The sequence below is a fragment of the Lynx canadensis genome, chromosome E1 (genome assembly GCF_007474595.2).
Source record: "Lynx canadensis isolate LIC74 chromosome E1, mLynCan4.pri.v2, whole genome shotgun sequence".
NCBI lineage: Eukaryota > Metazoa > Chordata > Mammalia > Carnivora > Felidae > Lynx > Lynx canadensis.
In genome coordinates, this window is record NC_044316.2 from 38,095,841 (window position 1) to 38,108,989 (window position 13,149).

A 13,149-nucleotide genomic window follows, 5' to 3' on the forward strand; every position below is an offset into this window, starting at 1 on the left:
ACAGGCCTTCCCAGAGGTGTGTTTCCCCTTCCCTCCTCCCTCTCCCACTTCCGCACCACCAGCTTCCTCAGGGAAAGTTGTCTCAGTATGCCTAGCTCGCGTTCCCCGGCTTCTCTAAGGTTGCCTCCCAGGGCTTCCGGGGCCTCCCTTCCAGCTGCCATATGCCAACCCGGCCAGCTCTGCTCAGCTTCGTGGTGCCAAGGTCACGGGTGTGATGCCCAACTACAGACCCGCAGTGCCAGCAGCTTAGCCGCCCAAACCCTGGCCGACTCTGCCACCTGCTGGCCCTTTTGGGAACTGCACCTCTGAACTCCAGGAAAGCTGGAATGGACTGAAGACCTACCGGGAGCGCTGCCCTGGGCTGTGGGCTTTACTCCTATCTTATTGAAACGTCAGGGCTACCATGTGAAGTGGGCTTTGAAACACGAGGAGACTGAGGCTCAGAGGGGCTAAGAATTTCATCTAAGGTAACACAGTAAGTCATAGATCTAAGATTCCTACCCAGATCTGTGCAAGTGCCCAGTGTATGTTCTGTCCACCTGACTATATCTTGCTTGGGGGAAGGGGGGGAATATCCACGATTGTCCACTCTTCCCAACTCCCAGAAGGAAGGCAAAGGCCTTATACCTCCCTTGCAAATTCACCTTCCAGAGAAGGTGAATGTAATGCCTCCTGTCTGCCAGGCACTGTGGCAGCACCAGGCAATGATGTGAAGAGAGAGTGTGAGGAGGACATGGCTCAAAATAGTGTGTTCAGACCCATGACACATTAATAGACACACTACGCTACACTTATTTTTGTCTGTCCAAGCGGAAAGACCCATAGTTCAATCAGAGTTAAGTCAAACAAGGTCTTGATTTTGTTTCTTGGACCCAACCGCCTGTGCTTCTAACTCAAGAATAATAACCGAGGAGTGGCACATTATTTTTACATCTCATTTGCATATGATTAATTCTAAGTCAAAGAGAATGGAAATGGAGGTCACCCTGGCCCCTTGCTTCTCAGCCGCCCACCATGTGCCTGACCCTGGCTATGTCTCCCAGTCCCCGCTGTGGTCCCCCATCCTTCCTAGTCCTACCCCACTCCTTGCCCCTGACCACATCCCCCCAGCTCCCAGAAGTCCTTTTCCTTTCCTCCTCTGTCACCCACACAGCCCCCGCCACCTGGCCGCCCACCTGAAAAACTTTTCCCCAAGTTCTTGAGAAGTCGCGTAGGATCCAGGAGAGAAAAATCAAAGTAATAAAACCTCATTTAATTCCTAACGGAGGGCAGAGCTGTGAGCTGCAATTATCTTAATGCTGAGCTATTTTTACTCTCTTTCCTTCTCTGTCTCCTGCCTCTCTCCATGGTGAGGCTTTCTTTCTCCCTTTGTCTCTCCATCTCTCACATGTGTTTTCTCTGTCTCTTTTCACTTTTTCCTGACTCCCCACCTTCTCTCTCTCACCTTCTGTCTCTGTCATCTTTCTTTCTGTCTGTCCCTTGTGCCTGTTCCTCTGTCAGCCAGGCTTCCCCACCCCTCTTGGCCCAGGTTCAGAGCTGCGGGGGCCTGGGCAAAGGCTGGGGGAAAAGGGTAAAGACCCTCCCCTCCACCGCAAAGACCCCATCTTCCAAGCCTAGCCGAGAGGGAGAGGGGAGTCTACCTTCCCAGCTGCCCCAGCCTGGGTCAGGGGAATATTTCCCTCGTGGCCTTCCAGAGTGCCAGGCCTGTTTGCAGAACCTCCATAAACGAGTCCTCCCTCCATCAAAGGAGCCTCAGCCACTGTGCTCCCCAAGGCCTTCTCACTCTGATGGGCTCTGAGGTGTGACTGGTGGTGATGTCTCCCTGATCCTGTCCCCTTGTCACCCACCCAGTGCTCCTCTGTCCCCTTCATCCTGCTCCAGGATTTTCCCACCTTTTTAGCACTGGAAGCCACAGGCCCCTCACCTTCACCTTGGCCCAGTGACCATTCAGGTAAACTGCCTGGGCCGTGCCTTTCCTGTGCCCCTTCTGACTTTCAGGACCTCCTTATTCACCCTCTTAAGGAATTGCCAAACTGATCTTTGCCACTCCCCAGCACATCTCACCTGGAAGAGGGGCCTAGGCCAAACCATGGGCTGCCGGAGATGCCCACACCCCTGGCCCACAACCTGGCATCTGATTGTTTCCCCGACAAGCATGTAAGCCAACAAACATAGCAGGATTTGAACCAGGCCTGAGGTTGCGGGGAGTGGAGCTGAATGGCCAGGACCTCCAGCTCCCATAAGCAAAACTCTGCTCTCCTGCCACCTTCTGGGTGACTCTGGGGTGCAGACCCCCTTTCACAAGACTCCTCTGGTCTCTTGCACCCTTCTGCCAAGGACCCAGCATGCTGGGGCTGCGAGTGGAAAAGTTGCTGGAGGAGGCGGGGCGTGGGGGGTTGGGGAGTGCTCCTGACTGTTCCAGGTCTGAGTGTGACCAGGAGAGAAGACAGCCAACACAAACAGAGCCCGAAGGAAGACACACTCTTATGTACACATCTACACATGCACCCTCTCAGTGCTACAGAGAAGCTTTCAGACCCTCACCCATAGACCTGTAGAGATACCCAGGGCCTGGACAGATAAACAGGGACACTCCAACCCAGTGGGCCGGCCCCTCCCTTTTCCCCTCCAGAGACGCACACAAACACCTCTGCAAAGAGAGAGGCTCACACCTCAGAAATGAGCACACACACCTCTCCCCCCAGCTCTGTTCCTGAATGCACCAAGCTCACACACGTGATGGCACGTGTACTGGTACAGGCAGCCCCCCAACTCTGTCCCCCTGGGCTGGCTCAGTCTCCCCCGCTTCAGAGCTGGGGAGAAAGGAGGAGACACGTGAACCCAGGGTGCATCAGGGCAGGGACACATCCCCCCGCCCCCCATCACAACTTCATCTCCTTCTTCTGCACCGGCTAGAGCTGTGGATACAGTCCCCCCACCCTCTGCAAGCTGCCACACGCCAGCCCATCACCTTGACAGTCTCTGACATCCTCCCCCACACCCACACCCTCCCCCAGCACACAGTCTTCCCACACCCTGCCACTCACACCCGCATCTTTGACACTCTGACACACTTACTCACACAGACTCACACACACTCATGCACACCGACCCCCTCCCCCCCACACACACTCCGTAGCTATAGGCACCACAGGGCCCCTGGCACTCACACACACTCCCTGCCATGATGACTGACACGTGTCCTCCCACGCACACCAGCTCTTTCACACTCACTGGCTCTCTAGGACACCCCCATTCACAGCGTGACATGCTGGTGGTAGTTTCTCCAGGACCTCGCAGTCCTCCCCGTGAAACTCCAAGGACCCAGGCCACGAAGGGGTTAAAGTCAGAGTCCCGTCTCCCTGCTGCCCCTCTCCCTGCTCCCCCCCCACCCCCCCGCCCCGCCGGCCTCCCCCCATTATGCTCCCTGCTGGACTCCATCAATAATGCAGCTTCAAGTTCTCGGGAGACGGCAGGGGGCCCCCAGCCCGCTCCCCGGTCCTGGCTCACACTCCGCACCCTCCTCCCGGCCCGGGGAGAACACGGTTCTCGGTGCTCATTGGCCACTTCCCCCTGAGCCCTCCCACCAAGCCCCCGGGCGCCAGTCCCAGGCCGAGGGGACGGGCCGGGGACCCCGAGGCTGGGGCCAGAGGGTGAGACCTGGAGGGACGGGGAAAGGCACAGACAGACGGAGGCGCGAGGAGAGGAAGGGAGGGAGAGAGAGGGAGGCGGAGACACCCACAGAGACCCTCGGAGAGAGCGAGGAAAGGAGGGAGAGGCGAGACTCAGGGAAAGACACCGACCCCGAGCCGGCGAGCCCGAAGCCGAGGCCGCAAGCGCCGGAGGACCCGCGCAGCGGGCGCGGCGGGCGAGCGCGAGAGCCGGGAGCCGAGAGCCGGGGGCGCTCCGAGCCGGCGCGACCCCCTCCCGCTCGCGCGCCCTCCCCTCTCCGCGCGCGGTATTTTTATCTGAGCGTGAGCCGCTCGCCTCCCCCTCGCCGCGCACAGCCAGCGGTCGCCGCCGCGCCCCGAGCAGCGCCGGGAAGCCGAGCCGGGACCGCAGCCCGGGACCCCGAGACGCGCGCCACCCCCCCACCCCGGCCCCGCCGGCCACCCCGCCCGCCATGGACCCCAAGGACCGCAAGAAGATCCAGTTCTCGGTGCCCGCGCCCCCGAGCCAGCTCGACCCCCGCCAGGTGGAGATGGTAAGGGGGCCGCGCACCACCCCCGGCAGCGCCTCCCGCGGCGGGGCGCTGCCGGGGCCGGACCGGCCCGGGGCGGGGGTGGGTGGGTGGGGGCGACCTAGAGTCTCGGGCCGTCTCGGGCCGCCTCGGACACGCGGGGGCGCGGGGCAGCGCGTGAAGTTCGCTGCAGACTCGGGCAACTTTTTCCCGTTCAGGCGGCGAGCGTCCGGGGCAGGACCGTTGGGAGCGGCCGCGGGCGGGGAGACTGTGCTCTGGACCCTGCTCGGTGTCCTCCTTCTCTAGGCTCCCGCCGGGACCGCTGCGCCCTGGCCCCAGCCGGAGCCGGTCGGAAGTGAGAAACGCGGTGCACTGACCCATTGTACAGAACAGGCCTCCGCCTCGCGGCCCCAGGCTCTGCCCCTCTCTGGTGCCACCGTGTATGCCTGGGCCCGGCCACCAGAGCCTTGTGCTGACCTCCTTCCCTGCCAGGCCCTACACAGAGCCACAACATGGGGGTGGGGGCGACCGGTGGTCCCAGGAGTCAGACCTCTTCACAGAGTACTGAGTTCTTTGGAGAGCCTTGGCGGGGGGGGGGGGGGGGGGGGGGAGGGTCCAGAGGTCTCCAAAGGTGGTAGAGGTGGACGGAGGGAGAGGAGAAGAGGGCTCCGCCCCCCACAAAGTAGCGTGTTCACTTGTTGCTGAGCTGCAGCTGGCACCCAGCAGAGCAGTGAGAGTGGGCCAAGTCTTTTTGGGGGGAGGTAGGGGAGGCATGGGGGGAGGGGGAGGTCCAGGGCCTAAGCAGCTTTGGGTCTGGAGGGCAGTTTGGAGAGCTTGGCAGGGGGAGGTGGCAGTTTCAGCTTAATTCACCTGGTTCTCTTTGTGCATTTCCCTGGAGCTCAGAGGGGACCTAATTAACTGACAGTTGGTCTGATTGAGAGCTGGGGGGGAGGGGGTGGGGAGCAGTGACTGGGAGTGCCCAGTGCCCGCCCCCCCCCTCACTGTTTAGCTTGGCTCACATACCAAGGAGGACAACTTTTTGTTTTTTTATGAGCACTGGGCCAAGAGTTACAGCCTGAGAGAGACTGCTAGAGGGACCCAGACACAGGCCTCCAGGGACACCTCCAGGACCCTGTGGGTCTGGGGCTCAGGCCCACCCCTGAGTCTCAGTGTGGGGTTGCAGGTGTCTGCAGTGCCCTGGCTCAGCCTCCCTCTGCAGCTAGATCCAGTTTCTTTGAAGCCCTTGAGCTGACCTTAAGTGGGCAGGGCCACGTGGGTGCCGTGGCCCATGGGGCATCTTCCAGAGCCAGCTTCGGCTCTGGAGGTCTGGTATCTGCAAAAGCTGGAGAGGATGGGCTTCCTGGATAAGGAAAGGTAGAAAGGGAGATGCCCATTCTGGAGGAGCCATGGAGTGGGGTGGGCGTGGGCTAGAAGTCAGTGATGGGCTTTTCTCCTCCTTTCTCTGCCATGGTGAGCTGTGTGGCCTTGAGCTCTGTGCTGAACTTCCTTGAGTCCTGGGTTTTCACCTCAGTAAAATGAGGGGGTTGGATGAGCTATAGAGTTCCTTTCAGCTCTGACAGTCTTTGATTCAAAGGTTCCCTGGGGATTTCAAAGCACTGTTTGTTCTCTGCTGCCTTGGGGGGGGGTTGCAGGTGTCTATCCTGCCCCCCCCCCCCCCCACTTCTTTCTCCATCTCCTTAGATCCGGCGCAGGAGACCAACCCCTGCCATGCTGTTCCGGCTCTCAGAGCACTCCTCGCCAGGTGGGCCCCTTCCCTGCTGCCCCAGCCCTGGCCCCACCCTAACTCTGATGCCTTCTTGGGGCCCTTCCTTAAGTCCCATGAGTAGGAAACTGAGCAGAAAATGGGGCAGAGTGGGTAAGGTCTGGGAGTCAAACTCTTTTGGGTTTATCTGTTGACCAGGCACTTCCGAATACCCAGAAGGAAAGGGCACACATTCCCTTTCCCCAGAGATTGAGCCTTTGGGGAAAGTAATTTTCTCTTTCTCTCTTCTCTTTTCTCCCCCCTCTTCTCTCTCCTTCCCTCCGTTTCCCTTGGTTCATTGGTGGACACCCTCAGAGGAGGAGGCCTCCCCTCACCAGGTGAGTTTCTAGGGGCAGCTGGAAGGAGGAATGTGGGGGGCCCCTTTGCAGTGGGCTGGACAGGATCATTCCTGACTAATACAGGATGCCACTTGAAGGACACATGAGCGTATCAACTGGCACCTAGATAAGAGTGCCCGGTGCCAGGGTTCTACCAGCACATACTCCTCTGCCCTTGTCTTTCCCCTGCTCAGACTTGGGCTGGGGTTCTACCTTGAGCCAGGCTATGGCGTATGGAGACCCTTCCAAAGCCTAAGTCCTAGCAGGACCAGAGGGGCAGCGGCGCCTGGACCCATCCGCAGAGGCTAGGGCAGTTGGCCTGGGTTGCCAAGGGTGGGGTGGAATGGGGGAAGGGTGGAGGGAAGGGGCCTCGGTGAGTCTATTTAACCTGGTGCTTACCCTGGCAGAGAGCCTCAGGAGAGGGGCATCACCTCAAATCGAAGAGACCCAACCCATGTGCCTACACCCCCCCCTCGCTGAAAGGTACTGTTCCCCCCCCCCCCCCCCCCCCGCCACGTGTTAGTCTGGCTGTCCCCTCGGCCCCTGGAGCAGAGCTGACACTGGGGGAGGGAGGTGAAATGTTGAGCTTTTGTCAAAGGGGAGGGATTGTCTTGTGTACCCCAACCACTACTTAGGGACCAGATCTTTCTTAATTTGGCCTTGTAATGAAGGGGCCCAGGGGCTGAAAGAGGTGGCTGTGGGCCTTAAAATAAGGTGGTGGGATTGAAAGAAAAGAGATAGCTGGCCTAAAATGACAAGAATCATCAACATAAAGTGATTCAGTACTGTACCTCCTCTTTGCAAGTGTGTCCCAGGCCACCTTTTGGTCCCCTGCTCTCCAACGAGCACCTTCTTCAGGTGCAGCCTTTACTCCCCTCTCCCAGTGGCATAACATTTGCAGAGGTCAGCAAACTGGATGCTTCTTGGTCCTGCTTCTCCTTTCTGTATTAAAACACAAATCAGGGGCGCCTGGGTGGCGCAGTCGGTTAAGCGTCCGACTTCAGCCAGGTCACGATCTCGCGGTCCGTGAGTTCGAGCCCCGCGTCAGGCTCTGGGCTGATGGCTTGGAGCCTGGAGCCTGTTTCCGATTCTGTGTCTCCCTCTCTCTCTGCCCCTCCCCCGTTCATGCTCTGTCTCTCTCTGTCCCAAAAATAAAAAAAAAAAAAAAAAAAAAACGTTAAAACACAAATCATTCTTTTTTCTTAATTTGTTTATTAAAAAATTTTAATGTCTATTTTTTTAATTTTTAAAAATGTTTTATTATTTATTTTTGAGAGAGAGAGAGAGAGAGAGAGAGAGCGCACGGGAGGGACAGAGAGAGGGAGACACGAAATCTGAAGCAGGCTCCAGGCTCTGAGCTGTCGGCACAGAGCCTGACACAGGGCTTGAACTCATGAACAGTGAGATCAAGACCGGAGCCAAAGTCGAATGCTTAACCTACAGAGCCACCCAAGTGCTCCAAACACAAGTCATTCTTATAGTACACACTTATAGAGCACCTAGTGTATGCCAGGCCTCACTGGTAGCATTGGGCAAAATCAGGGGAGTAAGATTTGGCTCCTGCCCTCTTGGGGCCTTTGGCCTCAAAGGGTCATGGGCGAGCTACCGAGGAGAGGATGGTTAAGCCTGGATTTGAAGGATAAGTCGGAATTCAACAGGCAGGCAAGGCATGGAAGGGCATTCCAGGATGAGGAAAGGAAACGTACATGGGGGAGGAGGTGTGAAATCAGAGAGAGCCTCTAGAGTCAGCCTGGAGACTTGGCTATCTGCAGGGAAGCTGGGGGAGATACACCTGGAGGAGAAGGTGTGGAGATGGGGAGGGACTCTTCCTAACTGAGCTAAAGAATGCCTTCCCACCCCCCACTGCAGCTCCAGGCCTGAGGCTCTTCCTGCCTGGCCAGCCCCCTCCTCCCGTGGAGGGAGGACCGGATGGCTGGATGGGTGTGCTGAGAGCTCCCTCTGGGGCGGGTTTAATGAGTTCCCAGCACTGGCCAAGGTCAACAGGCACACCTGTCACCTACCTGTCAGCCTGCCTGCCAGGGTTGGGAGCAGAGAGGAGAGGCTGGCAAGAGAGGAGAGAAGGGCAAGGGCATTTTCTCCCCCCCACCCCCTCCAGAATAGAAAGAGGAAGGGATAGCATGTGGGCAGTGCGTTCAGCACCTGGAAGGACTTCCCACCTGTAGGGATATGGAGGAAGGCCAAGCCCCTGCAGTAGAAATGGGGGGGGGGTGGCATCTTCTCAAGAGAGAACATGGGACCCCTCTCCTTCCTACTCTGGGCTGGGGAGGGCTGAATGGACGTGAGGGACAAGAACCGTCCCTTGGATTCTTGGTTATGAGCATGGGGAAGAAGGCAGGGGTGAGGAGAATAGGGCCCAAGTGCTTCTGGGCATCCTGCAATGGCTAGAAATGTGGTCCCACCGCCACTGCCCCTTCGGGCTGCACCTTAGGAGGGTCTGAGTTGGGAGAGGCAGGGCAGTCTGGGGGCTGTGCTGGGGACCTTTCAAAAGGGAGACTTGGGTTGGGGGGGTGGTCCAGGGTCCCAGACATGAGGACAGATAGAGAAGAAGACAGCTGAGAGGGCTGGGGGGGGGACCCTCAGGGAGCCCCGATAGGCACAAGGGGAGGCGCGTGCGCGGAAGGCTCCCGGGGCGCCGGCACAGGCACTGCACACCTATCGGCATTGCAGCTCAGGAGCTGAACTGTACTCCCCCGACTAGGGGAGAGGGTGGTTGCTCAAGCAGCCACCTCCTTCCTCTCCTCCCTTCCCCCTAACCCTCAGAGGACCCTTCTGTACCTGGAGGGCACTGTGTTGCAGGCTTCAGCCCCTTTCTGGCCAAGGGAGCGCACCTGGCGGGGTCGGGGGGGGGGTGTTTGTAGGGGGAGAAGCCAGGGACCTCCGGGGGAGGGTGGACAACACTGAGTTTTGGCTTGAAGGGGACTCTCCAAGGCCAAGCTCTCACACTTGGCTCAAGGTGAAGTGCTGCTACGTCCCCAAGGCCAGGGCAGGGCGATTTATTGCATTTTTATTGTCTGAGTAGCTTGCCCAGAGCCAGCAGGAGGCACCGGGCTGGGAACTCGGGGCAGGGTGGGGTAGTGGGCACACACAATGCACCCTCTGTGCCAGTCCCGAGTTGGCAGGAGCATGGTGCCCTGTTCACTGCACCGGAGGTTTCCAGCCTGGATCTACCCCTCTGGGCTTTCTAAGGGGAGGGGCTGCCTGCCACGGAGAAGGAGCTGGAGAACCCCAGCACCTAGCTTGTCAGCATCTTCTCTGTGAGCTGTGAGTTCAGTGACTCCAGTGCTCTAAACTCCCACCAGCTCCTGGTCTCCCTGCTGCCTCTGCCCCAGCCACACCTCACAGCCTCCCCTCAACCCCTGCCTCTGCCCCAGAATCCCCCAGCCCTGGCCCCTTTCTCCTAACACAGTCCTTTCCATCTTTTGGAAACTTCTCCTCAGCTGCCCACACTGTTCCTTTCCTAGGCCCTATCCCAGCAGGCCTTGGTGGTGTTGGGGGGGTGGGTGGTGTTTGCTGCTTTCTAGGTCACCACAGAGGGAGCTGGAAGCTTGGGGATGTGGGTCAAGATTGTGGGGGCTGCGTCTGAGCACTCCACATCCCCAGGCACAGGCTTCACTGGCTGTAGACTATTATATCCTCAGTCTCCAAACTGTTCCTACCCCAGGACCCGGGGCAGAGATGTGTGGAGTGGCATTTATGACGTGGGCAGTGCCAGGGAGTGGGGACCAAGCCCGGAATTGGAGGGGGTGTGTGCAGGATTGGGATAAGCAATGGGCCCTAGGCAGTCTGGGCACTCTGAGAGAAACTAAAAGGGACAGATCCCCCAGGCCCTGGCCCATGGGTCCTATGCCTTCTGTCCAGGGCTATAACTGGTGGACACTGTCTCCAGTACTGGGTCCTTGGAGAAACAAGTTCCCTAGCCACGGAATGTTAAGCTGCTGCTGTACCTGCCTGGTCTTGTCTAGCTTGACACCCTATAGTTTCGGGGAGCTGCCCAGTGCCAGCCTTGGTGGGGGGGCTGCATCTTTGGACAGCTTAGGAGTCACACATGATCAAGGCTGCTGCTTTTGCCCTTGTCTGGCCCCCCAGCAAACTGACCTGGGACCTTTAGCTTTTGAACTATACCCCTGAGGGGGTTAGCCATGCTCCATGCTTCCAGGGGGTTAGCCATGGGAAGGAGACTGGAGGCTGGGCCACATGCCTCTCCAGCTTCTTGGGCTGCTTCTTGGTCTGGCTGACCCTTGCCTTCCTGCCTCCCCCATGCCAGCTGTGCAGCGCATTGCCGAGTCGCATCTCCAGTCCATCAGCAACCTGAGCGAGAACCAGGCCTCAGAGGAGGAGGATGAGCTGGGGGAGCTGCGGGAGCTGGGCTACCCTAGAGAGGAAGACGAGGAAGATGAGGAGGAAGAGGAAGAGGAAGAGGAGGAGGAGGACAGCCAGGCTGAAGTTCTGAAGGGCAGGAGGGGGCCTGGTAAGCTGACGGGGCCAAGATGCCTGGGTTCCACGAGTATGGGTTAGGTGGGTTCCTCCCTGAGAGGCCTGGGAGTTTTTTTGACACACGTAAGCTGCGGTCATACAGTGAGGGCCTGCCCGTCCTCCCACCCATATGTGCCTTGCTGGGCTTACTGGGGCTGCTCTCATCCTGACCCTGTCCCTCTCCCAATCAGGTTGTCCCTGATAATTCCTCTCTTCCACTTGAGGTTTCAGGCTAGACCCAAGAAAAGACTTCCTCGCCATGGCAGTGAGGGGGTACAAGGAAACGCAGGGATAGACAAGAGGGCCCAATGCCCCCTTTACCTGCATTTCTGAACATAGGATGTGGTCTTCAGCTAGGAGGCTGAGAGCTGGTTTCTAAGTCCTCCCCAGGACCCTGTGGCTGTGTCTCCCCTTTTTTTGTTTCCTGGGCTGGAGGTGAGAGGGTGCCCTCTAGTGTCTAAATGGAGAATCTAGGATTCAAGAACCAACCTGGTCCTCTGCACCTCCAACCCCAACTGCCTGGGAAGAGACCTGCCAAGGAGGGGCCTAAGACCGACACAGAAGGCCTCAGAGCTAGAGACCCCAGATCTAGAAATCTCCACAAAAGGACCCAAGGCCCAGAGAATTCCTAGGCAGAAAGATCTCTGTCCCTCCCATGGCTGTTTTTTCCATGCTTAGCTATAGTAGATTGTGCCATATCTATCCCTCCCAGTGCACATTAAACTTTCTGGTCCTTCATTTTATGGGGATGAAAAACAGTTGACCACCCCTGCTTGTAGCATCCATCCCTCAGATCCAAACAAAATGGCTTGGACCTCTTCTCTGCATCTCTGGAGCAAAAGCTCCTGTTGGAAAATGAGTCCACTCTCACTGAGACCCTTAGGACAGATAAAGAGGAGGTGAGAGGAGAATGTTTTCTCAGGAGAAGCAGTAGGGCAGAGGGGCAAATGACAAGACTACCAAGGACCAATATCAGTTGCCACCGCTCCTGGAGTGCTGGTGCTGGGCTGGTCAGGGTAGTAACTGTTGTCTTATTTAAGGCAATCTACACAATTTCCCTCTTACTATCCCCTTCAGAGAGGTAATAACTGACTCATCTAAGTCATATAACTATTCACCGGAAGAGCTGTCTTGGGCCAGTGTTCTGTCTATTATACCAGGATGCCCTCAGAAAGCTTAGCCTTAGCTATTACAGAAACTTAGCTCATGCTCCAGGACCACTGAATGGATACCTAAGAGCCTGCGTTTTTATCCCTTCTACCCCATCCCCAGCTGGGGAGAAGATAACTTGTGGCCAGGGTCTGGAGGGACCCTGGGAGCGCCCACCCCCTCTGGATGAGCCCCAGAGAGATGGAAGCTCCAAGGACCAAGTGGAAGATCTGGCACTAAATGGTGAGGCTTGGTGGTGGGGAATGGGGAGGTGGGGAGGTGGGTTGGGATTTCTCATGAGCGTGGCCAAGCCCTGAGTCCCTCTGCTTGCCTTGCAGAGTCTGGGGAGGAGCCACAGCGCCCTGCCCACCCTGAGCCTGGCACATAGGCATCCGGCCTTGCATCTCTCAGAAGGAAGTGGAGGGGGCATTGCTGTTCCCCAGAAACCCACTCTGTCCCCACCCTATTTTGTACCCTTCCCCCTCACTCGCTAGGGCTGTGGCTTCTGACTTCTAGAAGACTTAAGGCTGGTCTGTGTTTGCTTGTTTGCCCACCTTTGGCTGATGCCCAGAGTTCCTGGGTACTTGCTGCCTGATGCCTACCCCTGCCAGTCATTCCCCCATTTACCCAGAGGGAGGCGGGATGTGAGAGACTTTGCATCAGATAATCCAGTAAGGGTGTGTGTGGGGGGGCAAAGGTTTATCCTTCACAATTCCACTCCCCAGACCCTCTCCCCTGGGCACAGGAAACCCACAGGGCAGGACCCTAAGATCTGGGGAAAGAGGGTACTGAGAAATTGTAGGTACCCTTAGATCCTTCTCCATCCCCTCTCCTATGGGGGATTTCAAGTTACCACCCCTCTCTCTGGCTTCTCCCAGGGCCCAGGATTCAGGCATCCTTCTCCTCAGCTTCAACATTTTGGAAATCTTCCCCTTATCACTCCTGCTCCCCAGCCTGGGTGCCTGGAAGATGGACTAGCAGAGGCTGCTTTGTTGCGTTTTGTTTATGCTTTGATGCCAGGAATGCCGCCTAGTATACGTCCTTAGGGGGGCACACGGTGGGGAAGCCAGGTTCTCCTTGTCCTCCAGCTGCTCTGCCCCCTTCCCCTCTTCCCTGACTCCAGGCCTGAACCACTCCTGTGCCGTAATAAATCTTTGTAAATAACTGTGCTGAGACTCCTCTTTCAGGGGAAAGGAGAGGGAGGAGGGGATAACGGGTTCCCGTAT

The 13,149-nt window shown here is 57.7% G+C and overlaps 1 protein-coding gene across 1 annotated transcript; it reads left to right on the forward strand.

Annotated features, from left to right (window-relative positions):
• Nucleotides 1-4,079: 4,079 nt before the first annotated feature.
• PPP1R1B (protein phosphatase 1 regulatory inhibitor subunit 1B) lies at nt 4,080-13,091 on the forward strand. Its single transcript, XM_030296793.1, has 7 exons — nt 4,080-4,204; nt 5,882-5,942; nt 6,258-6,280; nt 6,688-6,763; nt 10,566-10,769; nt 12,047-12,166; nt 12,262-13,091. Exons 1-7 carry the CDS (start codon nt 4,124-4,126, stop codon nt 12,309-12,311), a joined length of 615 nt encoding a protein of 204 aa, XP_030152653.1. The 5' UTR covers nt 4,080-4,123; the 3' UTR covers nt 12,312-13,091.
• Nucleotides 13,092-13,149: the final 58 nt, after the last annotated feature.

Excerpts from the sequence above, each read along its gene's own strand:
- PPP1R1B (XM_030296793.1), top strand. The coding sequence starts at position 4,124 with ATGGACCCCAAGGACCGCAAGAAGATCCAGTTCTCGGTGCCCGCGCCC. Across the intron at positions 4,205-5,881 it reads ACCCCCGCCAGGTGGAGATG|ATCCGGCGCAGGAGACCAAC; the intron begins GTAAGGGGGCCG and ends CCATCTCCTTAG. Across the intron at positions 5,943-6,257 it reads CTCAGAGCACTCCTCGCCAG|AGGAGGAGGCCTCCCCTCAC; the intron begins GTGGGCCCCTTC and ends GGACACCCTCAG.